The sequence below is a fragment of the Amblyomma maculatum genome, chromosome 6 (assembly GCF_055883805.1).
Source record: "Amblyomma maculatum isolate TAMU_Amacu chromosome 6, ASM5588380v1, whole genome shotgun sequence".
Lineage (NCBI taxonomy): Eukaryota > Metazoa > Arthropoda > Arachnida > Ixodida > Ixodidae > Amblyomma > Amblyomma maculatum.
Window position 1 is genome coordinate 55,735,512 of NC_139349.1, and position 27,854 is coordinate 55,763,365.

Consider the following 27,854-nt stretch of genomic DNA (forward strand, 5'->3'; position numbering starts at 1 on the left):
CGCGTTCGGTGCGCTTCTCTTCGCATCAGCTGTTCTTTGAATTGAGCGAAGTTTCTTTTCGAATAAACTGCGAGCTGCTGACTCGCGCTTTCAGCCGACGTCTCTCCCCGGAAGGCGCCTCAATGGAGCTGATTGGTCTGCCTGACTGGCTGTTGTTTGCGGCCACCGCCTGCATTCTGCTCTACCTGTGAGTGCCTGTGGACGCTGCTCTCTTTCTCTCGTTCTCTCAGCTTCTGCTGGTATTGATGCTATTGCTTTCCTCTTAACTGTGCTTACTTGTGCGTTTTACATTTTTCATGGTGGACACTCCTTATTATTAATTATTATTATTATTATTATTATTATTATTATTATTATTATTATTATTATTATTATTATTATTATTATTATTATTATTATACAAAGTGATGCCAATGAGATAACTTGGTGCCTCGTTTGAAGTTGCTGGTCTATTCTCCTCTTTTTTTTTTTAGCAAGAATGCTCTGTCATAAAATAATTGGGGACAAAACACGAGGAAACACTAGCACGTGTTTATTGTTATGCAATATCGAAGAGAATTGCTGCGTTCACTCACATCGCTCCTGCCCTTTTTATGACTATAGGTATGCAGCAAGGAACCGAAACTATTGGAAGAAGCAGAATGTTGTGCACGAAGCTTTCTCTTTGGTGATCGGCCCAGCGCTGCGAATTTTTTACAAGGTGAGAATTGAAATCAGCATGTTTAGGGGCGGATTTATGAGCAACATAGCTTGCATGCTGGGTACATGGTTCATAGTTTCAAGAGACAGCATACAGCATTCGAAAGGCATGCGCAATTTCGGAGGACACATGACAAGCGCTGTCTAGGGGTAGATATGGGCTGTCTGGCCTTAGCGCTTCATACGGCTTGGTTAAAGCGGAGCTTTATATGTTGGCTGGTAGCTTACGCTATCGCGTGATCGCGAAGGTAGAGGCTTTCGCCTCATCGCAGTTTAGTGGTCCAAAGTGCCCCCTAGAATTCTTTTTGAAGCGTGCTGTACAGCTTTATGAAATTATGAGTAAATCTTCCAAGGGGAGGCTATGGAGGGTAAGGTGAGGCTTCAGGCAGTACAATGAATTAAAGGTAGCCAAGCGCCTTTTTGTCTGAAATGTCTGGATTTGTGCGGAGAGGTTGGATTATTCTGTGCTGATAATACTGCAGGCTTCTATAATGGCAACGCAGGATGATGCCTTAATTCACTTCAAAAATAGTTAAAGCCGTTATTGTTTTGATGGTCTAAATTGAAAATAGTTGCCAATTCTACGGGGGTTTAAAATTTAAAGAAATAATGCATTTTGCTATGCTTTTTCTAAGATTGTCCCAGCCATTGCGCTTTTCATAATTATGTGCTTTTTCGTCTTAAATTCACTGCCTTGTAGCTTGATTACGTCGAGTTATATATAATATTTGCGGCAAATTAAGTTTACAGTAGAAACGATTTAAATCAAACAGATGAAAGTTTCGAATGTGGATGCCAACTGGATCGGTGGGCAATGCTGACCCACTTTGCCGACCGAAGCGGATACCCGCATACCCTCAGAGAATCAACAGTCCTGGTGGATTAACGATCAGTCGAATTTTACGAATTTGTCCGCGATGGCTGCATGGACGCAGGAGGGGTAATAGTGTTGGAGCAGCTAAGGTCAAGGACAGCTCAGGAATATTTTTTTGCGGAAAGCGCTTTTACTACGATTTGTCTAAGAGACCATTAGATATCCTTGCTCTGGAAGTTTTCCCTTGTTGCAAGCGTATTATATATCGTGCTGTAAGTACTAGATGCTTCATAATTAGAAGTGCATGCATACGTGACATTGAACTGCGCACTTATGTTTTGCGGGGCGTACACATAGTAACCTTTTTTTTCTTTTTTTTTTTTTTATGCCGCACGTAATGACAGCGAGTAATGGCGCTTTAGCATTTCGATCACTTGCCTGACTGAAACTGCTTTTTGATTATCATGGAACTACGTTGCTCAAACACGTGGGTAGAAAAAAATCTATTTCACAGTGCTCATCTTCCGGGCGCAAATGTTCGGTAAAAAAAAAAATGTCACCACGCTGGTTGCAGTTCGTAAGCAAGCGCATCTAGATTTCATTTGGAGCGTTGCCGCTTTTTGTTGCACCTTATAGGAGACTTACCGCGCAGGTGAGCTATTCGCAAGAAATGTTTGCGGAAATATATATATATATATATATATATATATATATATATATATATATATATATATATATATATATATTTCCACCGGAAATCGAATCACTATCCCTCCGATCCTCCACCGAACGCACAAAGAATTTCTCCACGCCGGGATCGGGAAAAACTGATCGTAATTCACCTTGTTTAGCGTGAGGATGATAGTAAAGCTGACAATGACAGTGCAGTTAGTGAAAACATTCCTTTAAAGTGGCTTTCGTCATTTCCGCTCTTGAGCAGAATTAAGCGCAGTCTTGTAATTTTTAATCACTGTTTTTTTTTTCTTTCCCGTCTGCAGCCGGTCCATGAAATGGATCACGATCGTTACCGAAAAATGGGTAGAGTTTTCGGGTAAGCCGAATTATGCGTTCCACGTGAAGCTGTGCCTTTATCCATTGTGGAATCGCTTACGCGTAATTCGCTTTTTCAGAATCTACGAAGGAGGAAAACCTACGCTGATGGTCGGCGAACCTGAACTCGTGAAACGAGTGCTCGTGAAGGATTTTCCTTCACTTTGTAACAGACGGGTAGGTCCTATGTTTTGTTTACCCGCAGCCGTGTTTGGAGCTTTTTAATGACCCCGTACGCTTGCAAGTAAACCCTGCCGAGAATAAACATGGTTCCAAGCTATCCGTCTCTCGAAACGGGAAGCGTTTATTGCTCCGTGTCGCAAAAGGTCTAGTGGAACCAGTAAAGGAAGGCAAATAATAATTCCCAGTGCAAGCTATCTAATTCGCAAAAGGGTTATTAAAAAAGTACGGAGGGACGTCATTGAGGAAGCTGTTCTGTTCGTCAGTAGGCCATTCATGTCATGTCATGTTTTTCTTTTCTCTCTCTCTCTCTCTTTTTTGTGGTGTGTGTTCTTTGATGTGTATGCAACAAGGCCAGAGGTCGCGAAGGCAGCTCAAGATTGTTCGCTCAGTTCCCCATAAAAAATCGAAAACGTTCTGCTATAAATAGGATCGCGCTGCTAGTTCATACAGCGTTTAAGTACTGTACATATCCTTGCGCCGGTTGACCTGGTTTACGTGTGAGACGTCCTGGTCTGCACTTGCGTTGGTAACGTCTTCGTTAGTCTGATGATCGGAGCAATTATAACTGGTAGTCAACTAGGGGCACACTGCCAAGGAGGCGGACCTTACCACCTTATAAGGGGTGTCAGTTTGGTTTAGTAATTCTGGGCCACATGATACTGCAAGACGCTACGGCGGCGTATATACCACGCGACAAGTGCTGCTCGCATGGACGTAACGTTGTTTGAAACGAAAAGTGACACCCACCTTATTGCAAGTAGATTGAGCTGGCAGTTTACATCCTGGGCAGACTGTTCGCACACTAGTTTTTCCACAGGTTCGGGCACTGAAACACAGTAATATATAACGAAAGGGGTGATCGCTGATGACGGTTTATATTCTGGCTTGACGAAGGCGTGAATTTCATCATTTTATTTAAAGCAGTATTTAACGGAAAACATCTGATTCCCGCTTTTTGTTACAACAGCCGCTCCAGTTCTTCGACCCTATTCTAGACAACATGATGAGCATTGCCTCCGCGGAACGCTGGAGAAAGATCAGACCCTCTGCGAGCCCTGCATTCACCACAGGAAAACTCCGAAGGGTAAGGATACTTAATTGCGAAGAATGTGCGTGCTCGTGTAAAGCATGTGCGAAGCTCATATGATTCCAAAGACAGGAATGTGGTTGTATTGGTTTTCGGTTTGATGGCAGATAAAAAAAAAAAAGGAGGAAAGAGAATAGTATAAGTTTAATTTGTGTCTACCGTTATTATTTGCCATTTTGAATGAAATATTCTTGTCACTTAAGCATCTGTTTCATGAGTATAGTGTGACCCATGACCATTCGAAGTAGTCTAATGACATTATAGGCAGAAGCCACGAGGCAAATGATCCAGGTTGTGGGCTTGTACGCTTCGATCTATTCGAAATATGCCGACCGTGATGGTTGACGCTAATCTATGTCTGCTCCAGATGAACGACTTGATACAAGACTGCGCCAAGATAACTTCTGAGCATATGAAGAATGCCGCCCAGCTGAAAAAAGACGTCGATATTAAGCAGTGAGTGAAGAACTTAAACTGCCTGAGCCTAAGAAAAGTAGACGTTCTTTACTAGACACTTATGGCTGCTGTTAAAGTTATGGGTAAATTATTAGATACTCTCTCTCTCTCTCTCTATATATATATATATATATATATATATATATATATATATATATATATATATATATATATTGTCACGCCACTAACGACGAGGAAGAATTGTGCTGGTCTGGGAGAAGAAGAGGAGAAAGTTGGTGCCTGGGGGCTAGTAGGCTTCACCTTATCCCACTGCCATATCACTGTAAATAAACACCCCTTTTCTATTTCACCGTAACAACTTGGTGGAAGGTGCTCCGTTCGATCCCTAAGTATGGCGCAGCAAGACCAACTTGAGTTTTGACGTAGTCGCCGCCTTGCTGGACTGCCACCGCTTCCAACAATCATGGACCACACCGAATCTAACCGTGCCAGCCGCGACGCTGCAGGCCAGGCTTGTGACAGGCCTGCCCCCTCTAGCTCTGTTCCCTGCCAGCTTTACCGGGAACCACGACCGTTTGCAGGAGAAGAAGGCGAGGACGTTGAGAAGTGGCTACTTCATTATGAACGAGTTAGTCGGTACAACCGGTGGGACCCTATCACCATGCTCACAAATGTCGTTTTCTTTCTAACTCACACGGCTATGACCTGGTTCGAGAATAACGAGGACAATCTGACAACTTGGGAACGATTTGCCACCGAGATAAAACAGCGTTTTGGTGACTCTGTGCCGAGCAAAAAGCGGGCTGAGCAGACCCTTGCTCAAAGAGCTCAATTGCCGGATGAAACTTGTACCACTTATGCAGAAGAGATCCTCAGATTGTGCAAATGTGTGAATTCCAACATGTCCGAAGAAGACAGAGTCGGCCGCATTTTGAAGGGCATCGCGGCTGACGTGTACAACGTTTTAATTGCCAAAGACACCCTTGAAACCGTCTCCGATGTTACTAAACACATCCGCGCTTTTCAAGCTCTCAAAACCCGTCGTATCGCGCCAAAATTTGGGCGGCTGGCCAACGTGCCTACCGTGGCCAGCCTTGATGACCATGCCCAACTAGATCTTCCGTCGACGATCCGGCAAATCGTGCGGGAAGAACTCCTGCGGCTCAACCCACTTCCCCTGCACGAATCTGCTGAGGTCTCTGTCCAGAGGATCTAGACGGCCGGCTTCACCACCACAAGCGATTACAGTGCAGCCTTTCGCACAAGCTCCTGAAGTTGCAGCTTCTATTGACTATCCTCCTATACATTTCGCCAACTGGAATGCACCGATGCCTGACGCCCCAAGGTATGACGTCGCCCCAAGTGCACATAGATCTTCCATTCGACTACGAGGATTCCTGAGCAGTATGAGCATTCAGCCAGACCTACGACGCGCCCAGCTGTTCCTTGCTCGTATCCACAACAGCATTTCTATCTTCCCCGTCAATATGCTACCGCTGCGGCGTCGAAGGTCACATCGCCAGGTACTGCCGCAGTAGGTTCCCACCTCGCTATAACCGTCCGACGCCTACAACAGTACCCAACAATCGGCAATACAGTCCCGTTTTTCAGCAATCAAATACTCAGCGTGGGGATTACTGCAACATCCATAACCAGAATCTCTGCGACCACTCCCCTGCATCTGATAAAAGTGTTACTCCTCCACCCGCCCCTTCCGTGCGCGTCGTTCTCCATCACCGCGGCGGCGCTCCATGTCGCCTCAGCAGGAAAACTAACCAGCGCGACCAATGGGGGTGAGGCCGCTGGAAATGTGCTGTGTGCCAACATCCCTCCAACTATAATGCTCAAAAACAAAATTCGTGTGTTCATTGATGGTGTGTATACATTAGCTTTGGTGGATAGGGGTGCGACTGTGTCTGTGATGAGTAATCAGTTTTGGCGCTTGTTGGGACGCAAAGTGATGTTTGAATATGACCGTGCTTCAACGTTTTGTGTTGTGAATGGAGAGGCGTTGCGGCCACTGGGTGTGTGTAGTGCGCAAGTGTCTGTGGGTGGTGCAATTTTTCAAGCCGAATTCGTAGTCTTACCCCACTCTACGCATGACATCATTTTAGGAATGGACTTCTTGAAGTTTTGTGGCGCTACCATGGACTGCCGAAGTCGGCTCGCATCTGCCGACTCTTTTTGAAAGTGGCCGTAATGAAGACACAGTTTTTAGTATTACCGAAGACACAGTAGTTCCACCTTTGTCTGCCATGTTCGTCCCCGTGTCCGCTTCACTTCTTGACCAGGTTTCATTTCAGGCCGTGGTGCACCCAGTTCACTCAGCATGCCTGAAGAAAAATGTTATTATCCCTCACTGTATGATCTCCGTGCATCACGGTAGTGCCTCGTTATGGACAATCAATCCATCGTCCGAGCCCGCAGTTTTACCAACGGGATTGAAGCTTGCCTCCTGTGGACCAGATACGCCCCACGTCGTTGCTTTGGTCACAGATGCTACGAGTGCCACCGTACCTCTGCCTGCTGATGAAACTTCGATCTTCCGTATGATCAGCGCCGATCTCAGCTCACCTCAACGCCGTACTCTTGTGGATATACTTCTACCTTTTTCGCCTATGTTTGACTTTTCTCAAACAGATGGACCAACCTCTCGCCCTGCACATCGGACCCATCATAGCATCGACACTCGTTCGGCTCGTCCCATTCGTCAAAAGCCATATCGCGTGTCCCCATCTGAGCGCAAAGTCATTCATGAGCAAGTGGAGGACATGCTACGGAAGAAGGGGATACAGGAGTCATCTGGCTCCTGGGCTGCCCCTGTTATTCTTGTACGCTAGAAAGACGGCTCGTGGCGATTCTGCGTCGATTATCGGCGTCTAAATTCTGTTACGAAAAAGGACGTCTATCCTCTTCCTCGCATAGACGATGCCCTCGACTGCCTCTCTGGTGCGTCCTATTTTTCTTGTCTTGATCTCAGATCTGGCTACTGGTAAATTCCAATGGACCCTGCGGATAAGAAAAAAACAGCCTTCGTAACGCCAGATGGCCTTTATGAGTTTAATGTTATGCCATTCGGGCTGTGTAATGCGCCAGCCACATTTGAACGCTTTATGGACACAGTTTTGCGTGGCTTAAAATGGGACATTTGTCTTTGCTATCTGGACGATGTCGTCATATTTGGGAAATCCTTCCAAGAACACAATGACCGTCTAGTACGCGTCTTGAATTGTCTGCACAACGCCGCCCTAATTCTAAACTCGAAAAAGTGCCGCTTTGGAGAGCGCCAAGCGCTGGTACTAGGACACCTTGTCAATGGTGATAGTGTAATGCCGGATCCCCAGAAAACTGCTGCTGTTGAGTCTTTTAAACCCCCGCAGGCAGTCAAGGAGTTGCGCAGTTTTCTAGGGTTGTGTTCTTATTTTAGACGCTTTATACATCACTTTGCTGACGTCGCTTACCCATTGCCGTGCCTTCTCAACAAAAACTCCACTTTTGACTGGACACCAGACTGCGACGCGTCATTTCGGCAACTGAAGTTTCTTTTAATATTGAAACCCATCCTACGTCACTTCGATCCTGCTGCAGCGACAGAAGTTCACACGGACGCTTGTGGTATCGGTCTCGGGGCAGTCCTTGTCCAACGGCACGATGAACGAGAGCATGTTATCGCGTACGCAAGTCGTACCCTGAGCAAGCCGGAGCGAAACTACACAGTCACCGAACAGGAATGCCTGGCTGTAGTTTTCGCTGTGCAGCGTTTCCGTTCATATTTGTACGGACGGTCGTTTACTATCGTAACTGACCATCATTTACTCTGTTGGCTGCGGAACCTTCGAGACCCATGTGGTCGCCTCGCACGCTGGGCCCTCCGGTTACAAGAATATGACTTTGCCGTGGTGTACAAAAGCGGGAGGCGTCATGCAGACGCAGATTGTTCTAGGATGCCAATGGCCACGACTGGACCTGACAGCGACGATTTCGACAATTATATATCGACCCTTGAGCAAGCGTTCCCCGTCACGAATGTTTTCAAAACGGAACAGCAAAATCCAAATCCAAATCCAAATCCAAATCCACTTTATTTCCAACCTACAAGTTGGGGGCCCCCAGGAAAAAAGCTGTCACAGACAGCTTGACTGGGCCCTGGGGGCCTACAGGCAGCATCTCGCAGAGGATTTCACAACACAGTCAAAAAATGGATATGTACATGAGGTCAAAATCAAAAGAATTATACACACATCAGATATCAGAAATGAATATGAACATCGGAGTATTTATTCATTGCCTCATCATAAAATTTGTTAATTCGTGTCTAAATGTGTTAAGCGGGGCAGTAAAGTCAATGTGGGCTTTAAGTTCATTATAAAGTGATGGTATGCGGTAGTCAAGAGTGGCCCGACCATAATTTGTTCGTGTATGTGGCACTGGCGTTAGTTCCCTGCGTAAGCTGTAAGCATGCAAGGGACGGTGCGTATCATTGGGAAGGTTACGTTTATGCATATAGAGAGACAGTTTGTAATCATATAATTTAGTTGCTTTAAGCATACTATGTTTAGTAAACAAGGGATCCGTAGATAGCTGGCTAGGGTTTCCATAAAAGTTTTCAAGAATTCGTAGCACCTTTTTTTGTAGCCGCTCGAGTTTACTATAATTATGGATGGTTGTAACTCCCCAAACTAAAATGCAATATGAAAGACGAGAGTAGAAATTAGCAAAATATATTGCTTTTTTGAGCCTCACTGGAAGTAATTCTCTCAGCTTATAGAGACAGCCAACTGTTTTGCTTAATTCTATCGCCAGCTTGCTAACATGTGTGTTCCATGACATGGTTTCTTCAAACCAGACGCCTAAAAATTTTTCTGAAGTTGCACGCTGCAACGCTGTACCTTGAAAGTTTAGGACTAGCTCAGTGTCGCAGGCTTTGTTATAAGGCTTGAAAATAATATATTTAGTCTTTTTAACATTCAAGGTTAATCTGTTTTTATGCAACCACTCTTCAAGTTTGATCAAATAACTATTTATGACAGTGTTCAATTGGGTTACGGTTTGTGCGGAGAAAAAAATATTTGTGTCATCAGCGTACATGACCAGTTTCGGTGAAAGAGGCAAATTGCACATATCATTAATATACAAAATGAACAACAAAGGTCCCAGGATCGATCCCTGAGGTACACCATGTCTTACTGTTGTAATCGAAGAAGTCAGGTCATTAACTTTTACACACTGTTTTCTGTCTGAGAGGTAACTTGCGATAAGATCAAGAGCAACACCACGTATGCCATAATCTTGCAACTTTGGCAGTAATATATTATGGTTTACACAGTCAAATGCTTTTCTGAGGTCAATGAATAAACCCACAGTGAATTTTTTGCTATCCATATTTTTAAGTATTTCATCTTTGATTTGTAATAAGGCCATTTCAACTGATTTTCCTTTCTGGAAGCCGTACTGCGATTCACTGATAGCATGGTATTTAGTAAGAAAATTTGTAAGTTGAGCATTAATAACATTCTCAAAAACCTTAGAAAATATGGGCAAAACGGATATTGGGCGATAGTTTGATATATCACTAACACTTCCACCTTTGTGGACCGGGGTTATGCGCGCTTGTTTAAGGTCAGAAGGAAATATACCAGTTTCAATCATTTGATTGATTATAAATGCGAGTGGTTTGGCTATAATAGGTGTTGCATGTTTAATAGGGACACTGCTCAGGCCATCTAGTCCAGCCGCGACATTCTTTCGAATTCTGGCCATGAAGTTGATGACTTCTTGGGAAGTAACTGGGGAGAGCATAACTGAATTCTCAAGCCTTGGGCGAAGTCTCGAAAACGAATTAGTACAGTCTCTGTTTGGGGAAACGTATTCGCCAACATTAGCAAAAAACTCATTCATTGTGTCCAACGCCTCTATATCAGTCTTCCCGTCAGCAAAAGCTGCAATATTAAGAGGACACTTAGCTTTAAGGTTATTGGTCAAATTACTGACTTCCTGCCATAGCTTTCTTGGGTTGTTGTATATCTCAGCAAACAGACACTGATAGTAGTACGTTTTTGCAGTCCTTAAATCAGCATTTAATTTATTACGGAATGTTTTGTATTGTTTTAGTAGGATAGTGTCACGTGATCGGATGAAGGAATGGTACATTTTGTTTTTTACTTTTATTCTCTTATGCAGGGTGGTCGTAATCCAAGGCTTGCGTATTTTTTTCCTTCGGTTAGACTTGTGCACCAAGGGAAAATGTTTCTCATAGCAGGCCTTGAATATACCCAGGAAAAGACTGTATGCTTGACTAGGATCGCGTTTGGCGTAGACACCCTCCCACTGAATATTTTCTATTTCAGTGTAAAATTTCTCGAGCGAAGCAGAGTTAATGTCCCGATAAGTAGAGCTAAAAGTGACTTTCTGCTTGACGATCACTGTCGGCAAACATGTAAAAATCGGGAGGTGGTCACTGATATCAAGAGAAAGCACACCTGATAAGCACTGGTCACAAGGTACATTAGTGATGCAGATGTCTAGAAGTGTGGCACTGGTATCGGTAACACGGGTAGGCAAAGAAATTATATTTGAACAAGCGAAAGTGCGAAGTATCGTTTCTAGGCGTTCAGAAGATGAATCTTCGCCAAGCATATTGATATTCACATCGCCCATAACTAAGAAGGCTCCTTGCATTGAATGGAGGCTTGACAGCAAAGTTTCCATGAATTCAAAAAATTGGGACTTATATCCTAATGGTGGCCTATAGACAGCTGCTATAAGAATATTTTTTAACCGTACCACAAAGCACTCAACATTTGGTGTAATACATGTCAAATCGCTTACAACTTCACAGGAAATTGTGGCTTTGATGAACATAGCAATTCCACCACCTCGGTTTGCGGGCCGTACGATGCCGTGATAAATATAATCTGGTATTGTCGGTGGACTATCAGTAACAGAAAGCCAGGATTCTGTGAATAATATCGCATCAAATTTATCCCGTAGGTCATCAAAGAACATGCGCAGATCGTCCATTTTATTTTTAATGCTTCGGGCATTTAGGTGAAATGCCCTGAAGTAGTGGGACGGCACTTTCAGTGCTTTGTTGAAATTGCCAGGTTCATAGTATTTACACTCTGGTGCGGTGGCCATATCGCTGTTTGCGCAAAAGGGAGTTTAAAAAGCATTTTAAGTCCTATTGCATTTTGCTCAGATCTTCCTGGCAGGTGATTCTTACCATATCTGATGAATCTGTCTTCCTTGCGCAAATTTTTCCGCCCTGTGTCCAAACAAATTTCCATCCTGCCTTTCGTTTCTGTGCTACTGCGGCTCCCAAAAGCTGTTTGAGTTGCCTAGTCAGGTGCTCATTGACAAAAATAGAAGAATCTGTTTCGAAGCCAATGTCTGTAGCGGAAAAACGTGCCTTCCTGGCTTTAGCTAATACAGCATTTCGCTTGTCACGTCGCACAAAGCGTACAACAATGTTCTTTTCATTAGATTTGTTGGTTGGTACTCTGTGGCAAATTTCAACATCTTCCTGGGTTACCTGCTCCCCTACCTTTTCACAAATCTTTTGCACAATGTCGAAAACATCTCCGCTATCAGGCACACCCTTAATTTCGAGGTTATTGGCCCGTGAGTACTGTTCCAATTCTGTGATTCGCGTGTGCAGTTTCTGATTTTCTGCAGCGAGTTCTTGGTTGCAGTTGCGCGTTGCGGCAAGTTCCTCACGTAGAGCCTTTATTTCTGCGGAGAGTGTGTTCACACTGTCACAAGATTCACTGCAATATTCTACACTCTGTTTGAAGGAACGAAGTTCAGCGCGAATCTCCCGTTTGAAATCATCAAGCGTCTTACTAAGCTCCTTCACGTTTGACATCACAAACAACAAATTGAAAACACTAGGACTGTTCTTTGGCAGCAGTGCGCGCAACAACAGTAAGATAATAAAAAATGAGGAAGAATGGTCCTCACCTGTACGAGAAAGAGCTTGGGTGAGCGTTGTGAAACCCGCACGCACTGCTGCCAAACTGAGGAAAGCACGTGAAAGCAGTCCGTATATGTAGGCGCGGTCTCTGGTTTGGTAGGACACAGCGCAGGCGCGGCAACGTCGACGTTCACCAGCTAATCCCGGAGGATAACGGTGCAGCGATGCTCGTAGCAATCGACGCTTTTAGCTTGTCAGGCACGTTCTTTTCCAGCGCAGCTTGTACCCATGCAGAAGCCAACGGATCGTGTCGAAGAAAGTATGCGCTCTGCACCTGTACGAGAAAGAGCTTGGGTGAGCGTTGTGAAACCCGCACGCACTGCTGCCAAACTGAGGAAAGCACGTGAAAGCAGTCCGTATATGTAGGCGCGGTCTCTGGTTTGGTAGGACACAGCGCAGGCGCGGCAACGTCGACGTTCACCAGCTAATCCCGGAGGATAACGGTGCAGCGATGCTCGTAGCAATCGACGCTTTTAGCTTGTCAGGCACGTTCTTTTCCAGCGCAGCTTGTACCCATGCAGAAGCCAACGGATCGTGTCGAAGAAAGTATGCGCTCTGCACCTGTACGAGAAAGAGCTTGGGTGAGCGTTGTGAAACCCGCACGCACTGCTGCCAAACTCAGCTAAATGATAGTAGTCTGCAGCCTCTCTTTGCCGCCGCTCAAGCCAGCGTACCTATAAGCCGTTTTTGTGTGCGTGATGGCCTCCTATGGAAAAAGAGTTATTCGCCTGTCGGCCGGCGATACCTACTTGTAGTTCCCAAGACGCTGTGCACGGACGTATTGCGTGTTATGCATGATGATCCAACTTCTGGGCATTTGGGATCGGTTCGAACACTCCACAGTGCTCAAGAAAGATTTTACTGGCCCAGAATGCGCTCGACGATTGAACAATACGTTGCCAGTTGCAAGCAATGTCAGCGCCACAAACGTCCAACTGCAACTCCATCTGGCTTGCTGCACCCTGTGAAGTCCCCGGCAGCTCCGTTTGATCAAGTAGGCATTAACCTCGTAGGTCCGTTTCCGAAGTCCGTGGATGGAAATCGCTGGATTGTAATCTGCGTGGACCATCTCACACGTTACTGTGAAACCGCCGCTCTTACATCTGCTACGGTGCTTCAGGTGTCTCTTTTCTTGCTGCACTCAGTCATCTTACGACACGGGCCGCCACGAATTGTCATCACTGATAGGGGCCGACAATTCACTGCTGATGTTGTTGAAGAGCTCATGCGTTTATGCGCCGTAACTTTCCCACACTCGACGCCATACCATCCCCAGACAAATGGCTTGACTGAGCGCGTCAACAAAACGCTTATCAACATGCTAGCCATGTATGTGGACGCAGGGCATAAGAACTGGGACACCATACTACCCTTCATCACGTATGCGTTTAATACCGCCACGCATGAGACGACTGGGTACAGTCCATTTTTCCTGCTCTATGCCAGACCGCCACGCTACTCCCTGGATACTATCCTGCCCTTCACAAGCCGTGAAGACCCCTGCCTGTCTGAGACCCTCTGTCTCGCCGAAGAAGCTTGGAGAATCGCCAGATTACGGTCTGGTGCTTCACAAGAACATTCTAAAGTGCGATACGATGCCAGTCACCGGCGGGTCACGTACTCGGTAGGTGATTTAGTCTGGCAGTGGCGTCCAATTCGGCGCCGTGGCCTACATCAAAAACTCTTGGCCCACTATGACGGCCCATATGTGGTTGTCAAACGCATCAGCGATTACTCTTATGCAATAGCCCGCCTGACAGCATCGGGTCGTCGGACTGCCAAAACCGAACTATGTCATGTTGCCCGCTTGAAGCCGTGTCAGACAATATATATATATATATATATATATATATATATATATATATATATATATATATATATATATATATATATATATATATATATATATATATATATATATATATATATATATATACGATGTCTCAGCTAAATGAGCCATTGTTTTAAAATACAGTAAGAGACCAGTGAGAACAACTGAGAGCTATTGAAGGTAGCCTGTCTTAGTCTGCATTATTTTTGATTCACGAAAGTTAATTGGTTTGGTTTGAGAGGTTTAACGTCCCAAAGCAACTCAGGCTATAACAAAAGTTAATAAATTAGCAAAGATTAGTTAGTATATTTTATTATTGACTCTAGGAATATAGTATCAATGAAAAGTTGCAGATCGTTTCGAAGAATGGCTAGAGCTGCGTTGTTTTCATCAAGCTATGATTTGGGAAGCTTTATTTATCGGCTTTCAATGACCAGTAAACAAGCTGGTAGATTAAATCATTGGTGCATTGCAACACAAAACTTCATCGGAGAGCCCTCCAGATAAAAGCAAATTTTGTTATTTGAGGTGCGTGTTGGTACCTTGAAGTGGCGCCGCTTTCACGCGGAAGCTTTTTTTATTGCACAAGTTGTCGTTTATGGCCGGTAAATAAAATATTTTATGTAAACCCTAGCTTGATGCAAATAGCGGAGCCGTCCAGTGTTTGGACGATCAGCAATATTTATAAGCATAATTTGTTTTTCAAGCCAATAATTTAAATGGTAGAATATGTATCAGTCTTTACTAATTGCATCATCTTTGGCGAACGAAAAAAAATAAACTGTAGGTTAAGCTAGGCGACTCTCGGCTGCCCTCAATTGGTTTCACTGCATAGGGACACAGCGTCGTTAAATCCTTAGTTGCATTTAGCTGCTTATACGCACGCATCCTCAAGACTAGACTAGTCGGGGATGAAAGTAGACAGCATCAATGAGCGCTTATAAGGAGCGAGGCGCGTTGAGGGCAAAAACTTAGCACTACAGTGCATCTGAACCATTAAAGTCATACTGTTACCTTTAAATGGATACTTTCCTTTATAGCCAGCCAGGAAGGTTGTCCCATATGTAACAGTGGTGAATGGGCATTAGGCAGAATTGTATGGTAAGTGTGGGGCTGTGCACGCAGTTGATGACTGGAACCATCTGAGAGATTTATGGCAAAATTGTGATCACTGAGGGACAGAAGTTTTGTGTGGACAGCAGGAAAAGTATAGGGACTCAATTGGCCTGGAATAAGCTTGTGATAAGGTTTTAACACGTAATTCCATTTAGAGCTCATGATTAGCATAATGTATCATTTGAGCTATAATAGTTGGTTTTACAGGAGTGTTATGGTTCATAAGCGAATGCGGCTATCAGCGCCAAGCACAAAGCGATTTCCTTTACACTAATGTTTACAGTACTAATGCCTAAACTAATAAACTGAGGCCTACAGTACTACATATTGCATTATATTCATGTTTAGCAGTTAGTAATAAACCTTGCAAGATTTATGTAATTTACACAAGTTTCCAACATTAATTTGATGTTCTGTGATGCCACAGCTTGAGGGCTCCATCTCTAGTAGCTGGGAATGGCCAAGAGTTTCGCGTTTATGAAGACATTAGAGGTTTTAGGTTATCTGTCTAGTTATCTTAAAGATCGTACATCATGTCCAGCCTAACACATTTATTGTAGAACTTGTTATCATACCTGAAGCTGTTTGGTTTTACTAAAACTATCCACAAATATTTCTGCTACCAACAATGCCTGTTCGCAGGTTTTACGGACACTACGCACTTGACGTTATTGCCAGATGCGCCTTTGGAACAAAGCTCGACTCGCACACCGACGAGACCAACGAATTTGTATCGAAAGCGAGGAAGGCGTTCTCTGGCGGCGTTACCTTGCCACTACTACTGTTGTGTGAGTACATAACCTCCCTCGTCACACCATGCTAACTTGAATTAAAGATGGACGGAAGCGAAATAAACCGCAACGCAGTGAATTGATTATATGTGCGGCTATCTTTCAGTCCTATTTCCTGGCTTAATGAAGGCACTGAAAGTGAAAGCTTTCAACTCGGAAGTTTTCCAGTACTTCAAGGACGTTTCCGTTAATATTATACAGAAAAGGAAAGAGAAGCACGTGGTGAGTGCCGTATAAAATTTTTGATTTACTTAAGTAACCATTTTTGATTTCTTTGTACATTCTATGTGGAAAGTGTAGAGCCCAAGTGTTGTGCATCTCAGCTGTATATTGTACCTGTTGTAGCATACGTAGAAATTCCGACAGTTGGGTGAATGAGGCGGGAAGTTTGTCCTGGGTTCTGGAAATGCATGCAGCATGGCGACGGAGTAAATTAAGCTCCTTGGGCTCTATACGTTTGGCAGAAGGTAAACGCACGCTTATACTTAGACGTTAGCAAATACTTTGTATACCGCGATAAGTAAGAAGCCCAGCTAGCATGCGTCAGTAAGCGTGTGATGAAACTGTATCAAGATAGCATCGCTTGTGGCTTTACGCTAACAATTTTAGACTGAAGTTCGCTTTTCCTATTCGTAGCGCCATGAGGACTTCCTGCAGCTCATGATGGACGCACAGGAAGGGGTGCTTGCTGATGCTCCGGAAGTCACTTCCGGGAAAGAGTCTTCGGAAATTTTCAACCTCGACTCTGATGTGAAGAAGGACATCACCTTTGTTTCCAAAGGTGAGAGCACCAACGGACAATGCGGTCAGGTGCTGCAGATTTTCGGGTCAAACATGTAAGTTTGGGATCTCCGGCTGTACAGATAAGTTCCGGCAATTAACTGCCCTCGCATTTCTGTAAAAGCAGTAAACACTGAGCAAATTAGAGCCATATGAACTAGGATATAGGCGCTATGACAGGGGGTTGCACAGAAGACTGATAGTATTTTTGAAGAAAAGCTTGTTTTTACATATTGTTTTCTCCAGTGGCGGGAAGCAGAACACCGTTATGACATGTTGATGAGCGAACTGTTCAACTGAGCGGTAAAAGTTAATTTTCAACTATTGTGTTTAGATTTGCAGAAGTTCGTAGCTCTCCAGTATCAGTGGCCATGCCAGCCAGCTCTTATGGTTTCAAAAGTCAATTTCCTATGGCACTGCAGGGGCAACGAACTACGGCGCTTCACACCCGCCAAAGCGAAACCACGCTTCTGGCGAGTGCACACGTTATGAGGCGGCGCGAATTTCACGTTCTCTCCGCGGGCCGCCTCCTATTGGTGGCCGCTTCATAGCTCGTGATGTCAGTAACAGATGCATAAAGGCGAAAAGTAAATGGACTTTGTACAAAGCCGGCTTTTTAATTCTTGAGCCGATTCGCCGGCGGTGTGTACATTCGTACGCCACATTTCAACAGTTATATGTATTGAAGCACGCGTATGTACTCGACGAGACAAACTTTTGTGAATGGAGAATAACCACTGTCCTAACCTTTCAAGAGTTTTATTTTTAAACGTACCGTTAGCCCTGCATTATACGGTTCAAAAGCAAGCCATGTGGCCCAATGGCCTTTGACAAAGATTGTATATATGGCGTCTCTTACAAAGGAAAAGCAAAACAGCAGTTGCCAAAGGAGACTTCGAAACCAATGTTAACGGCTGTGCTAAAGCAAGACACCCTTCTATTTTCATACTTCGTCAACTTCCCCGCATTTGCTAGTTTGGTATTGCTGATGGCTAGTGTGTAAGGCGATTGGCTGCGCTGCCACAGCAGGTCGATGCCATTGGTTGGAGGGTCTCTTTCGAATAGCATTTTCCACTTCATTCTTGAAGCCTGCCCGACTATGTAGGCGCGCTTCTCTTCTTGAAGCTTTGAATTGGGTGAATGGAAAAGCTGTCTTTGTTCTGCGGTGCTGTTTTTTGGGCATGCTGTGCGAGCCGCACTGCGTCTTTTTAAAAACAAAAACAAAAAAACGAAAGCTGGTCTTGGTCCTTTTGGAAACGACTGCACGTTTCTTCCCACTGCACACTGGAATAATCAGTGAACAGCGACACGCTCTCAAGGTTTACTGGAGGTTACGCTCCGTTGTATCTGACGTTGTATGTGTTCGAAATGTTGCACCTCTTCATTGTTTTATAAGCGATTGGAACATCTAAAAGCATTTTTTTTGTCCCTAAAATAGCGTGCTGCTCGTACGTTTTCCTTAATTGTAAACATTTTTTTTTCCAGCGCTGTCTGAAGATGAAGCCTTGGCGCAGTGCGTCCTTTTCTTCCTGGCTGGACACGACACAACTTCCTGGGTCCTTGCATTCGCCGCCTACCAGCTGGCACTGAACCCGGACGTACAGGCCAAGCTTCGCAAGGAGGCCGACGAATGTTTCGCCGCCCATGTAAGTGGCAGCGTTCTATTGTTATCGGAGATGGAGTGCCATCGGCTTCCACAGAGAGCAATATTGCGATTCACTCCGTCTGACGAATAAGCTGTCGCACGGTAGGTTACATAATTTGAGCACATGCATGGATATGGAACAAGCGGTGACAGCGTAGAGCGCATGAAGATCATTAACGGTGCAACAATTTTCGAACGTTTTGAAGTAAGTTAATTTCTTCGCTTGCGGCCTCACCACTTGCAGAGATTCTCGCAATGGGGTTTGTCTCGCTAATATAGTGTTTTCGGCCCGATACTGCCAGGAAAGTCCTTGCGGTTGTTTGGTGCGATTGAGCTCGGCTGAAAAAGGCCTTTTCCGCTTTTCTGATGTACCGCGAGTTGTTTGAATGCTGGAGGCAAAGCAGGTGCCTCTCCGCAAAAATCTACAGCTGTTCAGGCGACGGATGATGCGACCTGGAAACTTGAAGAGCGATGCGTGCCTACTCGAGCGCATTGTAGTCAGCACACATCCCGCGCTAGCAGTCATGGGAGTTGGTGAGGAGGTCTAAAAGCTAAAAATAAATAAATATTGTAGAATGACCTATAGTTAAACACCGTTACAGCGCCTTTACAGTTAACAGAACCGTAATTTGAATTATGTTTTTATTTTTTACAGATGATGAAGGGCGAGTCTTACATTGCCATTGACGCGATCTTGCTAGTTTTTTAGTGAGGCTTGTCCTCGTTCGAAAAAACTGTCGCTGATTGCTTTTTACAGCACGATTACCGTGTATAGTGTGAATGAAAGAATGGTTTGGTTTAATGTGTCTAACGTATACACCCCAAAGCGCCTAAGGCTATGACAGACGCCGTAGTGGAAGGCTCCGGAAGTTTCGGCCACCTGGGGTTCTCTAACGTGTGCTGACATTGAACAGCATACGGGCGCCCAAGGATTTGATCCCGCATCCTTGGGCACAACAGTCTAGCGCTTAACCACGGTACCAACGCGGCGGGACGGATGAGAAAAATGCTATGCACATGCAGGCTTAAAGGGTAACTCCGGTGGTTTTGTAATGATTTTATGTTTTTGATTGAATTACATTCCTCGGCGTGTCCTGGCTCCAACACACACACACACACACACACACACACACACACACACACACACACACACACACACACACACACACACACACACACACACACACACACACACACACACACACACACACACACACACACACACACACACACACACACACACACACACACACACACACACACACACACACACACACACACACACACACACACACACACACACACACACACACACACACACACACACACACACACACACGCACGCACGCACGCACGCACGCACGCACGCACGCACGCACGCACGCACGCACGCACGCACGCACGCACGCACGCACGCACGCACGCACGCACGCACGCACGCACGCACGCACGCACGCACGCACGCACGCACGCACGCACGCACGCACGCACGCACGCACGCACGCACGCACGCACGCACGCACGCACGCACACACACACACACACACACACACACACACACACACACACACACACACACACACACACACACACACACACACACACACACACACACACACACACACACACACACACACACACACACACACACACACACACACACACACACACACACACACACACACACACACACACACACACACACACACACACACACACACACACACACACACACACACCGTTTTTCGAAATTCCAATTAGAACTATATTTTTAAAAAGGAAAAGCAGCTAACCGAAACTGCTTTCATGGCCAGAAATGACGTCCAAGTTGACAAAGTGGTGAGACATCACGCACAGTATTACAAAAACACTCGTATGTGAGTTTGATGGTGGAAATAAAGTATGGAAACCATGAAGCACTGCATAAAATGTCTGAGATAGCTCAATATAAGCTTCACAATTTCATAATCACGTGGGAAGTGGACAGTAACGCCGTTATAATGTTTGTGACGTCAGAAACGCAATGTTTCCCGCAGAAATTGTCTCAGATGAAGCCACGAAAACGGCATAGTTTATAATTATGCTGCGCGCGAATGGATTATCGCACGATGCCCAAGCTTTGCAGAACGCTTCAGAACGGAGAGGAGGACCTACAGTAAAATTTTTACCAGAATATTCGAATGTCAAAAAACCTCCGGAGTTGCCCATAAAGTGCAAAAATTGCGGAGGCTTATTCCGGTTACATCTAGTTATCCGAGCGTAAGCCCTGTTAAGCATGGTTGCGCATTTGTTTGGCCCGAAGCGCTGACGCACTCTAACCGGCGCGCACCTCATCTCAGTTTTTAGGGCGCTCAACTGGTGAGTTGAAAGACGCGGAATAAAATTCCGGCAGCGGCGGTTACTTTTCGATGAAGGCGGAAAGCAAGGCGCTCGTGTACTGCGCGATGTCAGTGCACGCGAAATAACCACAAATTGTCGAAATTTCCATTGGAAATTTCTGGCGCCCGGCGCCCTAACCTACCGCGTCCCTCATAGGCGGAGTCGCTTTGGAATGTTAAACACAATAAACCAAACCAATTAAACCAACCAGCTATTTGAAGAATTGAGAAGTTTGAACATACTATTTCAGTCCTTTGAATAATCGAACAGAAGCACATTCGGTTCACTGCTCTAATTTCCGAATAATTGCAGGCGCCCGTAAAAAAAAAAAAATAAAAAAAAATAAAAAAATACGTCAGCTGGACTAATGCGGAACAATCATATCGTCCAACTTGCAGGGAAAAGAGCCAAGCCTCGATGCAGTCTCCAAACTTCCATACCTGCATTGTGTTGTATCGGAGACCCTGAGAATGTACCCACCGGCCCCAAGGTGAGTTCTTTGAAACTCTGACAAGAGGCCCAGTATTTTAACGTGAGAAGCTTGACATTTAATACTAGGAGCCTAACTGCAACCTGTAATCTACGAGATGGCGATATAGTCACATATTTTATCTTTTTAACCGCCAACACTGATATTGTACTCGTCATGGGCAATTCTGCATATACGACGAGTCATGCTCGCCCGACCCGATGTAGTGCTGCTCGCACCGCCAAGGACGAGTTTACGGCCAGCAACTGCGGTGGATGAATTTTGATCACTTAGAGGGTGGTAGCTGGTCACAAGAAAAGAACGCACTTCGTGCTTTCGGCGCGTGTTTTAGCCTGAGAACATTAATCTCATAATGACGTTACACTCAAATAATGTCGATGGCTGCGGTGCCTCGAGAAAAACTTTTTCTTGGTGCAGTTCTGTGTGGTTCCTCGACAGCAGCGATGCCCTCACGGCGGGACGCGGTACTATCTAGACACTCTTTGCTGACGGTCTAAAATTTTTTTTTTTTTTTTTACGACAGTGACTCTCACTTCACTTGTGGCATACATGCGCTGAGGATAAGCTGACATCGGGAGTGACGGCATGCACTGAGGGAGAGCCGCCCTCTGTAAAAAGCTTATTCTTGTTAAAACTTTGGTGTGCTAACTATAACCAGATACTAATGAAATGACACATTTTTTGAACCAAATTACACACAAAAATATTGTGCCTAATTAAAAAAATGGGTGATATTAGTAAATTTTTCTGAAGTTAATTTGGCGGCTAAATAGGTAAAGGTTTAACAGAAAATATGGCAAACACGTGAAGATGCAGGACATGAACATTCTTAATTTTGGGCAACTTTTTCCGACATGTTACGAGAGGTTTAATTGAAAAAGACAAACAGAAACAAACGAACAAACAAACAAACAAAGCATAAGCCACAAAAACAACAGGGATGCACTTGTTAAAGCTTATTTATTTATTTTTTTTTACCACTGTAGGTGGTAGTGCAGAACTGTTGCCAAGTTTCTGCAGCGTACTTACTTGGAAGTGATCTCGTTACCGTACAGACTCGAAAGATCAGCCCACCAGGACTATGTCCTCGGCGACACGGGAATCAGAGTGCCAAAGGGGTGCGTGATCGGAGTCCCCGTCTACGCGATGCACCACGACCCCGGATTCTTTCCAGATCCGGAGAAGTTCGATCCTGACAGGTGAGCGCGACGCCACACTCATAGTGCGCGCATATATATCGAGACTCACCCAGTGTCCTGACTCGGTATAGCGTGAACGTTCCGAACGGTTGTTCTTATTGGCGATGGTCGCCATCAATTCAGTTCAGTTCAGTCGTTCAGTCGTGTCCGACTCTTCGTGACCCTATGGACCATGTCACGCCACGCCTTCCGGTCTCTCACTATCTTCCTAACATCACATAACTTCATCTGCAGTGCCTCGAGGATGCCATCTAACCATCGCGTTCGCTGCCTACCCCTTCTCCGGCGACCCTCAACCTTTCCCAACATCAAATCTTTCTCCAGCGACTCCTCTCTTCTCATCAGATGACCAAAGTAGCTGAGCTTTAACTTTAGAATTTGACCCTCCAATGAGCAGTCAGGGTTTATGGTCGACAATATTGACTGATTTGATCTTCTGGCAGTCCAAAGAACTCTCAAGAGTCTTCGCCAGCACCGCAATTCAAACGCGTCAATTCTTCGGCGGTCAGCCTTTTTCACAGTCTAACTCTCGCATCCATACATCACAACTGGAAAGACCAGAGCACGAGTTATACGGATCTTGGTTGGCAGACTAATGTCTCTGCTCTTTACTAGGCGGTCAAGGCTAACCATTGCTCTCTTTCCCAGAAGCAGGCGTCTCCTAATTTCATGGCTGCAGTCTCCTTCCGAGGTAATCTTGGAGCCCAAGAAGAGAAAATCTGTCACAGCTTCCACTTCTTGTCCCTTGATGCTCCAGGACTTGATAGGGCAAGACGCCATGATCTTTGTCCTTTTATTGTTCAGTTTAAGCCCAAATTCTCACTCTCTTCTTGTACGCGCATCAGAAGTCTCTTGAGTTCCGCTTCACTTTCTGCCATTAAAGTGGTATCATCCGCATATCTAAGGTTGTTGATACGTTTTCCAGCAATCTTCACTCCAGCTGAAGACTCGTCCAGACCGGCCTTCCTCATGATGCACTCTGCATATAGGTTAAATAGACAGGGTGGCAGTATGCAGCCTTGCCTCACTCCTTTCTCAATCGGAAACCAATCAGTAAGACCATGCCCAGTTCTGACTGTGGCCTCTTGTCCTTCATACAGGTTCCTGTGGAGACAGATGAGGTGAATTGGAACTCCCATCTCTTGGAGAGCTTGCCACAATCTGCTGTGATCTACGCAGTCAAACGCTTTCGCATAATCAATAAAGCAGAAGTAGGTGGGTTTCTGGAACTCTCTTGCTTTTTCTATGATCCAGCGATGGTTGGTAATTTGGTCTCTAGTTCCTCTGCCCTTGCGAAACCCAGCTTGCACGTCCGGAAGCTCCCGATCCACATACTGCTGCAGCCTACCTTGGAGGATTTTCAACATCACCTTGCTAGCATGCGAAATAAGCGCGATCGTGCGGTAGTTGGAACAATCTTTGGCACTGCCTTTCTTTGGAATGGGGATGTAAACTGACCTCCTCCAATCCTGTGGCCACTGCAGGGTTGTCCAAATCTTCTGGCATAATGTATGCAGAATGTTAACAGCGTCATGGTTGAGGTTTTGAAGCAACTCAGCTGGAATGCCACCAATTCCGCTAGCTTTGTTCTTAGCAAGGCTGGCTAAGGCCCATTCAACTTCACTCTTCAGGATGCCCGGCTCGAGATCAGTGATCACAACCATCTTATGTTGGGTTTGCACATCCGGGTCCTTCTTGTACAGTTCTGTGTATTCCTGCCACCTCTTCTTTATCTCTGAGGCTTCAGTGAGGTCCCTGCCTCGTTTGTCCTTTATCACGCCCAGCTTAGCACATGAGCTTCCTTTGATATCTTTGATTGTCTTATACAGAGCTCTTGTGTTCCTTAATTGGCTGTTGTCCTCAACTGCTTGGCACTGTATGTTCAGGAAGGCATTCTTATCTCTCCTTGCTATTTTCTGAAAATCCGCATTGAGGACCTTGTATCTTTCTCTTTCCCCCATAACTTTTGTCATCCTCCTTTCCTCAGCTATTTGCAAAGCCTCTTCAGATAACCAGTTTGCTTTCTTGCATTTCTTTTGCTTTGGAACTACCTTAGTAGCAACTTCTTGTATTATATCACGAACATCAGTCCACATCTCTTCGGGCTCTTTTTCTTCTAGATCTAATTCTTGAAATCGATTCCTCACTTCCACAGCATATTCTAATGGAACTTGATCCAGATTATACCTGAAAGGCCTTCTAGTTTTCTGCGTTTTCCTCAATCGAAGCTTAATCTTGGCAACAAGAAGATGATGATCGGTGCCACAATCGGCCCCAGGCCTTGTTTTTACTGCTTGTATAGCGCTTCTCCATCTCTGCCGGCAAATAATATAATCGATCTGATTCCTGTACAGACCGCCTGGTGAAGTCCATGTGTACAGGCGCCTCTTGTGCTGTTGAAAATGAGTATTCGCTATGGTCAGGTTGTTATCTTGACAAAACTCTACTAGGCTCTGCCCAGCTTCATTTGGCTCACCAAGACCGAACTTGCCTGTAATTCCGGATATTTCTTCACTCCCTACCTTAGCATTCCAGTCTCCTATGAGAAAAACGACGTCTGATGATGGAGTGCGGTCTAAAAGGCATTGTAGGTCCGCATAAAATCTCTCAACGTCAGCTTCTTCAGCAGTAGTGGTCGGTGCATAGACTTGGATAACTGTTATGTTGAAAGGGTGACCTTGGATCCGAAGTGAAATCCTTCGGTCGTTTTTGGGGTTGTACCCTAGCACTGCTTTGCCCATTCTTCTGTTTACTACGAGAGCGACCCCATTCCTTCTCTTGGATTCGTGCCCACAATAAAAGACATAATGGTCGCCGGAGTTAAATTCTCCCATTCCGGTCCACTTGAGCTCGCTGATACCCAAGATATCAATGTTGCGTCATAAATCTTACGTCCGCAGGTTCAGCGAAGGAAGCGTCGACTCCATACAGCCGTACTCCTACCTGCCTTTCGGAGCTGGGCCCCGAAACTGCATAGGAATGCGCTTCGCCCTACAGGCCGTCAAACTGTCCCTCATCCATTCCGTGCACAGCGTGCAGTTCGTGCCCTGTGAGAAAACTAAGGTAGGTGGGAGATTCTGAGTTCTTGCTTTTGGCGGAAATTGGGACTCGCCATTTTTCAAGTTTAGTGCAAACAGACCCGTTTTCTGAGGAACCAGAAGGAATCAGTAAGGCCTTTCATTGACGGATAGAACTCCGTTTTTGAAGTTTTGCACCCTCCGCATGTTTCAGAAAATCGGAACTGATACAGATTTTATTACGAAAAGAAACTTCTGTACTGACATTAGCAGATAACTTAAACCGATATTGGAAACGATGCAGAATGTCGACGATCGTAAACATTGCCTCAGTTATCTATGGTGTCAAAAAGTTTACATGCCAATGATCTAGATAAAAATTTTTTTCTAAGCCAAGCCCATGCAAAAAGATACTAGGTGCCGGGTGGTGCACCACACTGAGAGTATCGTGTTTTTGCAGGGCTGTGTATTTCGAGAGTCACCTTTGGTATTTAACTAAAATTGATGGGCCCGTAAGAAAGGCCACGTGCTGCATAAATCCCGTAAATGCAGGTGGTCACATAATGTGTGGAAGAAAATGATGCAGAAAAAAAAATTAAATACGGAAATTGGCTTTGGCAAATAGCTCATTTTTTTTTTTCAAGTATGCTTTCGCTTACAGTGTGTCTACTAATTCATATGATGGTATTCACCTTTCAAGAAAATGAGCGCTTAGCCTACTTTAAAAAAGTAAAAAAACGAAGGATATGTGTGGGAAGATTCGCAGAAGGGACAAATATGTATTTTTATTTCATTGTAAAAAATTATTCTTATCCGTCAAATTGAAGAGAAAAGGAAAGAAACCGAAAGACGCTTTAATCTGTAATGAGACCTGCATGTAGTTTTTTTTTTTTTTTTTTACAACGAAATACAATATTGTCTACCATTGACAGTACTGTCAGCTGTGTATGTTCGACCTGCGCTTGACTGTCACCGATAGCCTGACATTTAGGAGGCAGGACTAAAAAAAATGAATTTTGCATTGCATCTGTAGTATTTGCCAAATGATGGTTTCCAAACCAACAGATAGTGAGTTCACTCTGCAATTTGATCCCATTTTTTTTGCATCCCTTTGCAGGGTTCACACAGCAATGCATTTTCTCATATAAGGCTGTTGGCAGTCTCATAAAAGTAATAATTTTCAACTTCGTTTGCAGGTGCCACTCGAGTTCACCACGGGCATAGGTATTCTGACGGCCAAGGACATCACTGTTGGCATCAGAAAAAGACCAGACCTCTTATAGGGACGCCGTGTTTTCATGATTTTTTTTTCCATTGAAAAGAACGTTTATAACGGCAGTAAATTTTATTTATTGCATTCGTCTGTACAGTTCGTCCTGAAGGAAACATGCATATATGAATATATGTTTTAATTTCATTTTGTGTCTTCAATACCTTAACCACTTTGGTGAAGGCGTGGAGGGGTCCGTACCTGATATGAAGCTTGAAAAAAAAAAAAAAGAAACTGCAAAATTTTGACAAAGAAAGAAAGAAACAAACAAACAAGCAAACTGTAGTGAACTATGCCATCATATTACGAAGACGAGGATAAGAACGACGAAGTGCCGCTGCGTTGCTCGCGCTCGCTTGTGGATGCCTAGACTGGCTGTGTTCTTGTGTGGTTCGCCGTACAACTTCGAGAGAGCTATTACCCTTCAAAACAAACAAACAAAGGTTTCTCTTTTTCTTTTCAGTGAAGGAAAAAAACTGAAAGAAACATCGAAAATTTCGTCATGTGATTTCAAGGCTTCATGTGCGGTTTCTTTCACTTTAGTTTTATTTGCTGCTTTAAGAACTCCTACAGCTTGCCTCCACAAGAGACTACAAATGAATTATCATTGCCTGTTTATAGGTTTTTATGGAGGTTAACGTCATAAAGCGGCTCAGGCTACCAGGGACGTGATAGCAGAGGGCTCCGACAATTTCGATTATATGAGATTCTTTACCATGCACTGACATCCTAAAGCACACGGGTGTCTTGCGTATCGCTTCCATCGAAACGTGGCTGCCGCTGCCGGGATAGCACCCGGGTCTCCCGGTTCAGTACTCGAGCGCCTATGGTTGTTCGTTTAGGATTCTTTCGGGAAGACTATAAAAAAATTTATGCCAGCGATATTGGCGCTACCACAAAAAAAAAAGTTTTGAAAAACAGGCAAACGCTTCACCTTATGAGGCTGCGCAATCTTGCCACGTGTACTTTCACAGAGCAAACAAAAGAAAACCACTACTTTCAATGTATAACGCTCGATTGGCGTGATATATTATTGAAACTATTGAGAAAGGCTCGCCCGCGGTTTAACATCTGGAATCATTTTCTGTGTGTGAAACGGCCACTGGTGGGAAAG

The 27,854-nt window shown here is 44.8% G+C and overlaps 1 protein-coding gene across 2 annotated transcripts; it reads left to right on the forward strand.

The window, feature by feature from the left end:
• On the forward strand, positions 1–26,855 carry LOC146185791 (cytochrome P450 3A8-like). Of its 2 annotated transcripts, XM_084606733.1 has the most exons (14): positions 1–187; positions 604–700; positions 2,512–2,564; positions 2,644–2,740; positions 3,714–3,830; positions 4,201–4,289; positions 15,812–15,957; positions 16,067–16,182; positions 16,597–16,741; positions 18,226–18,386; positions 21,163–21,254; positions 22,310–22,453; positions 25,354–25,516; positions 26,667–26,855. In XM_084606733.1, the coding sequence occupies exons 1-14, from the start codon at positions 123–125 to the stop codon at positions 26,751–26,753; spliced, it is 1,572 nt and encodes a 523-aa protein (XP_084462859.1). In that variant the 5' UTR covers positions 1–122; the 3' UTR covers positions 26,754–26,855. The 2 variants fall into 2 exon arrangements, with proteins under 2 accessions (XP_084462859.1, XP_084462860.1); XM_084606734.1 differs by lacking the exon at positions 22,310–22,453.
• Positions 26,856–27,854: the final 999 nt, after the last annotated feature.